Source organism: Microtus ochrogaster, chromosome 26 (genome assembly GCF_000317375.1).
Source record: "Microtus ochrogaster isolate Prairie Vole_2 chromosome 26, MicOch1.0, whole genome shotgun sequence".
Taxonomy (NCBI): Eukaryota; Metazoa; Chordata; class Mammalia; order Rodentia; family Cricetidae; genus Microtus; species Microtus ochrogaster.
This window is the reverse complement of record NC_022025.1, coordinates 13,257,624-13,264,095: the sequence shown is the minus strand read 5'-3', so window position 1 is coordinate 13,264,095 and position 6,472 is coordinate 13,257,624. Positions and strand designations below refer to the sequence as shown.

The 6,472-nt window shown below is 48.1% G+C and overlaps 1 protein-coding gene across 1 annotated transcript in view; it reads right to left on the bottom strand.

Moving 5' to 3' along the window:
* Gsap (gamma-secretase activating protein) overlaps positions 1 to 6,472 on the bottom strand; it is an 81,306-nt gene that overhangs the window by 12,924 nt on the left and 61,910 nt on the right. The window contains exons 14-17 of the mRNA XM_026784650.1: positions 4,793 to 4,921; positions 3,814 to 3,872; positions 3,260 to 3,291; positions 1,718 to 1,779 (exon numbers count right to left, since the gene is read on the bottom strand). Coding sequence (XP_026640451.1) covers positions 1,718 to 1,779; positions 3,260 to 3,291; positions 3,814 to 3,872; positions 4,793 to 4,921 — 282 coding nt within the window. The remainder of the gene's footprint in view (positions 1 to 1,717; positions 1,780 to 3,259; positions 3,292 to 3,813; positions 3,873 to 4,792; positions 4,922 to 6,472) is intronic.

The following is a 6,472-nucleotide window of genomic DNA, read 5'->3' as shown; positions in this document are numbered from 1 at the left end:
CCGTGCTCCACAGAGACGGTGCTCCACAGAGACGGTGCTCCACAGAGACTGTGCTCCACAGAGACGGTGCTCCACAGAGGCCGTGCTCCACAGAGGGACCATGTTTCATGGAGTGATTATGCTCCACGGAGACAGAGACTGTAGGGGGCAGGGGGTGCCAGTAGGGAATCTCGGAAGGACAGACATTAGACCTAGAAGGAAACACAGCACATCTACCCTGCGCCACCCACATCACAGGTGGAGGTGATGACAATTCATTCTTCTGTCCCAGGCTTCTGCGTCTACTCTAAGCCCTAGTCTCCCTTCTGAGGTTTGCATCCTCAGGCCTCCGTCTTCGTGTATTTCTTTCTCTTCCTCCGGCTTCCTCTCCTGCTCTCCCTTTTGGCCTGAAAGCCCCGCTCAGCAAGAGGGATTTTCTTGTTGCTGTTGTTGTCTTAGCTAAAGAGATCCTGTGCAATGAGCATCTGGTGAGAACTGTCCAGGGTATCAGCTGCATAAACTGCATAAAACTGCATAAACCTTAGACCTTCCACCTTAATGAACTCAGTGTGACCTCAGGATGCAACAAGACACAATGTCTCCGCATTTCAATTCAGCACTGGGCTTTTTAAAGATGTTTATTTAAGAATTAGTATGTACTTTTGTGCTATTTAACTTTTCTGTAATGTCTATAAAGATGAAAAGAAATGCCTGACCTGATGCTTATACAATCCTAACATACGGGAGGCTGAGGCAGGAGAATCAGAAAGTAAAGGTCAGTTTCTCTTAGGTACACAGTGGAATCGAGGTCAGTGGCCTGGATAAAACACATCTAATATCTCAACCAAACTGACAAAATTTGAACTAAAAATAAAATTAAAATATCTCATGGTTTGGCACCTGCATGTACACCTTAGCCTCCACTATGCAGTTATGCTCACCTATTCTCGTCTCCCTATGCAGTTATGCACACAGGCTTCAATGAACAGAAGTATTTAAGTTTGTGAAATGTACTATAATTTCTTTATTTCCTTTTGTACGTGTTTCTTCACTGTTGTTAACAACATGACACACAAGTGTGCACACGTGATCACGCCTGACCAAGTTTACATTAGAGTCAGTGCAGAAACAGTGTCCTCTTGCTTAGAGCCTCGTTGGAAAGTGAGGGAGGGGAAGGGAAGGGTTTTTGCCATAGCCATAACTTTCAATCAGTTTCAGCTCCTGGAGGTAAAATTGGTTGTCTCTCACGCTTTTGCCAGATGCCACCAAAACAGTTTGTCTTCATTTTCAGCGTGTGGCATAACAATAGCCCATTCCCTGTATCCTGAATCTTGTTATTATAGTTTGTAAATTTTTGTCAATTTGATAGTCAAAAACCAAACACAGGCCATGGAGATGACTCAGTGGATCAAAGAGATTGTCACGTAAGCCTGAGGACCTGAGCTCAGATCCCAAGAACCCAGGGAGCAGCTAAAGCAGGGGCATGTGTCTGGAATCACAGAATGTGGGCACACATGTGTTCCTTATTGCAGTGTATAATTCCATGCTTACTTCTGTGACGGATTCATCTCCTCTGATGGACTACCCATGCCAAGAGGGCAGAAATCACATGTGTACTGCTCGCTGCTGGACACTGGGCTACCCGCTGAATACTTAGTGGACAATGCCATCTGTCTTTGCCCACGGTTTCCTGGGACCACTTGCTCGCCCGCACTACAGAAGCCCACGGATTACCTACCAGACCCACGAGTAGCCTCTGGTGCCGATCTTCCTCTTGTAGGAGAGGTATCAACTTTGGCTCTGAAGGTGAACAAAGGAGCAATCATCAGAGGCAGTGTTCAGGAAGTGGGCTAGAAGAACCACACAAGCCAGGCCTTGACCTGAGCCTCTTACCCTCAAGAGACCTAGTTCTAGGGACGGCAGGCCTCAGTGGAAGGACTGTGTGGCTCCCTTTTATCTGCTGACCCCATAGTTCAGTGGCCTTGAAGGTTACTGAGCTGATGAGGCAGCCAGTAACTAGGGCGAACAATGTTGATGGGCACAAACTTTCAGACTGAGATGTAACAGCGAGAGAGTTAGACCAAAAGTCGCTTTCCCCACTCTGACTGACCCCGCACTGACAGGACAGGAGGGGCAGGGGAAGGCAAACAGGCAAGCAGATCTCTTTGTAGGCTTTCCTGGCACACCCACTGGGTTCTTCTCCCAGAAGCCCAGAGCAGGAAGGAGGGCAGAACCCACAGGCTGATGCTCCCTTCTAAAAGGCATGGGTGCTCTTGGCGCCTTAGGATGAATGCTTTCTCCACCCTGCTTAACACTCTGGGTTATGATGAAAGTACTCGGAATATGAACTTAACAACCCTCAGCTTGCAGGGTTCAGTTTCAGGCACGGACAGCATCCTTCACGCAGAGCAAAGCCTGGCACCGGAAGGGAGCCACTGCCCTCAAGATGATGTCACAGGCCTGGCACAAAGCAGAGCTCCAAAATCTCCCACATTTCCCACACAGCACAGTCTCTAAGCATAGCAGGAATGGTTGTAACACATTTATGCCTTGTCTAATAGGGCACAGTCCCCAGCTACAGGAGGATGGCCTGGTCACCCAGGAGATAAGTCACCTTCATGGTTCACGGAGCTGTGTATACAGCTGTTAAGTGTGCATAACACACTTTCTAAGTTAATTCTCATAGGGTCTCCACACACACGAAAACATCCAAGCCCATAAAAACAGGAGTAGATTAAAAATAGTTTCCTTAATGACGGCTGTCCTTCCCGAAGCATGATCAACATCAGAAAGGCTTGGGCCTGGTTAGAAGACAATGTGTAGGCACTGGGGGCTGGCATGTGACAGCCTCGGAACCAAAGCTGGTGTCCACCTTACAGAACCACACTGCTCAAGTCCAGGGCATGACCCGGTGGGAACCAGAATGAAAGACACACAGATGGCACAGACAGCTGGGCAGAGCAGCTCAGGCAAGAGAACCAAGCGCACCCTGAGGGGCAGCCAGAGGCCATGCTAATTAGATCAGCCCCGAGAGGAGGCTTGAGGAAAACCAGAAGGCCAACACCCAGGGACTGTTTCAGCAAAAACATACTCAGCAGCTGCCCCTGGAAGGACCCGGTGCCAAGACAGACGTGGGCCTGGCTATGTGGTCACGGTTAAAAGCTGTCGCTATCAATGATACCCCATTATCCTGCTGCAAGGGAATTTTCTTGCCAGTCCGCTGACTCAGAAGAACAGTGTTGCAAACAAGACATGGACTTTAGTACAGGTCTCTTCTTACCCAGTGCCCTTGACTCCATGTTAGAAATCACCCTGCAAAGAAATGGTGTGCTCTTTACAAAGGAGCCATCATTTTTAAAACGAAGAGCCCCGACACTGCACAGATATACCTCCTCGAAAGCCCCACAAAACCACTGAGAAGCTGCTCTCTGCCTACCAGGGAACTCAAAAACTTCGCTCAGTACCAAAGGGCGCATTAATCTCAAAGCCCTTTAGTGCCAGCCACAGCAATTACCGAGAGAGAAACTGCAGCTCTCAGTTACTGGAAATAATGGAGGCAGAAAATAGAACGGGGCCGCTGGAGCGGGTCTCCACGCTCAGCTCTTCGTGATGAAGCCACTTTCAAAATAAGAGCCAGCTCCACCAGCAACTTAAAACAGCTCACTACCTATTTCCACCCTCAACGGCATTCCCTTCTTCACCATCTCTCCATCTCAAGCCATCCACCTCAGGCTGCCACTCTCTAGAGGCTTCCCCGTGGTCTAGAGGAAGCCAAGGACAACCCTTCACCGAGCACATGCCACCGAGGCAGCCGACCGGGCCAGCAGCACTTACCTGGCTGCGTTGTCGAGAATGTTCTTCACATACACTGTGGACCTTCTTTGCCCTGTTTTCTAGGAGAGAGAGCATGTCAGGAACATGGATGGTGGAAATTTCATGGACAGATTTTTTTTTTAATAGCAAGAACAAAAATCAAGGCCGGGCAGTGGTGGCGCATGCCTTTAATCCCAGCACTCGGGAGGCAGAGGCAGGCGGATCTCTGTGAGTTCGAGGCCAGCCTGGTCTACAAGAGCTAGTTCCAGGACAGGAACCAAAAAAAAAAAAAAAATTAAGGAGAAACCCTGTCTCGAAAATCAAAAAAAAAAAAATCAGTGTAGTTAAAGGTTTCAAAAATAATATTTCCCATGTATTTTGAACACCCATTTTTTAATTAAAGTTTTTTCTCAAGCAGTATAATGGCAGGACCCTGGGCCTCTCTATGGCAGTAGCTCAGGGTTCCCAGGCACCCTTCACCCTGTTCTCAATAATGTTTCTATCTAATATAACTAGATCACAGTGTCAAAATCAGGAAATGGATGTGATAGCATGTGTCTAGCCCTATGCCATTCTATCACGTGTGTAGATGTACGTACTACAATGTGCCACCGTGAAACTATTTCATTTCCCTGGAGAGCTCCCTGTCCAACCCCTTCACAGTCTGTCTCACGGACTCTTCCTCTTCCTAACCTCCAGCAAACGCTGACTGGGGACACCTACATTCCTCTAAATGAACTTTCAGCTACTCCGGTAATCTAACCGTATCCGAGACATGTTCCCTGTGCTTCTGTCATGGATGTGCTACACACCCCTTCACTTCTCCTACTCCCGTTCCTTCCTCAAAGAACAGAGAGCAGAGGTGACCCTGGCTGCCTCTGGGTAGTCACTGACAGGTGACAGGGAAGAGCACAGGCAGTTTGAGGCAGCCTTGTGGCTGGTCTCGCTCCGTCTCTACTGCTAGGTGTGTGTGTGTGTATGTGTGTGTGTGCACGCTCACCTCTTCAGAGATCAGGTTGTGCCACTCTCTCCTCACAACGCTGTTGTGGTAGTGTAAGTGGGGCTTCGTGTACTTAACATACTCGAGGTTGGCATTCAGCTTGGCCCAGTACCCCGTCAAACTGTAGACCTGCAACCAAACAGCAGGGGCGTGAGAAGCAGGCACTGAGGTCCACGCCATAGCAGGGACTACGCGCGTTTCGCTGCTTGTCCTTTGGGTGTTGGCATTTCCGAGCAACTACATCTTTCATGGTACAGTCACACCCATGAGAATTTGACAGTCAAGAGACTCGGGGAGCCCTCGCCTGCCTCTCTTCTCTCCCCATTTACAACAGAGAGGCCTCCAGCTCATTTCCCAAAACTAAGGACTTCCCAGTGGGGGCGGGCTCAGCAAGAAGCCTGTATAAAGGCATTTCCTCCCCAGGGAGCAATTCTCCTGGCTGGGGAGATGCCACCACACTGTGTCCTGTGTCTGTAACTCAGAGCAACTGGAATGGACTTGCTTCCTTCCTAGGCTTACTCACTTCCAAAACCTAGTGATCAGAAAAACATGAACGAATTTCACAATAGCTGTTAAATTCTTCCAAAGAATATTCGTTGGCGTTTAGGTCTTTGAATTATTAGTTATTTGTTCTGTCTTGAAGAATGTAACCATTATTATTTGCCTTTTAATAATAAAATACTACGCTAATGTGTATTTAATGTTGAAAGACATTATCTGTAAACATGGGAGCCTGGTGATCATACACTGGGATTTCCAGGTCTCTGTGTTGCAGAACGAGAAATTGGACAGGGCCTTGGGCAAGAGCAGAGGCAGAAATGGTTTATAGGCACATCCAAGGAAGGAGGACAGCCAGAGCCAGCAGGTAGAAGCTCAATGGCAAAGACTATACAAAGCACTGGGACTTTATAGCCCGGTCTACGAGGCCGTTCATACAGCATGGGCGCTCTTATATATGCTCCATCGGGATACGTCCACGTTGGAGGGCAGCAAGCCATTTTGGGCTTCACTCTGCTGTATTTTCCTGTCTCGCTGGCATCAATTGGTTTTTATGATACAGTCACATATGTTTGACCAAGGCTAGATACAACATGTGTGGTCTAATAGCCGTTGCTTACAATGTGGTAACAGACTTAACAGAATTCAAGAAAATAAGAGAACTTATAGACCCCTCAAAACATAAACTGTTTGCCGCTGTTACTTGTTACCCTCCAGAACTTGAAGGTAAGACCCCCCCACTGCTGAAAACATCGCATATTGACGTTATAGGATGTGGAGAAATCATGGCATTGACCTGGAAACTCCATCCCCGCCGGCTGGTCAAACTAGAAGCATGTACTTGCCAGCTTTCATAGTGATGGAAGGTGTTCCGCATATTACTAGAGAAAGAAGAGTATTCATCAAAGCTACTTTATAAAGTCTGCTCCAGGGATACGGTGCCTCAAAGGCTGCCCGCACCGCTGCTCATGGCCCAGAGGATGATCATACGGGAGTACTAAGGGGTTCAGTGTGTTCCAAAGGACCACATGAAGATGGGGGAGAGCAGAGAGGAGGAGGAGGAGGTGGTGGAGGTGGACATGGGGCAGGTCAAATCTAACTATATGCTTGGACTGGTTAGTTTCATTTGTCAAATTGACACAAGCTAGAGTCATCTGAGAGGTAGGAGCCTCAACTAAGAAA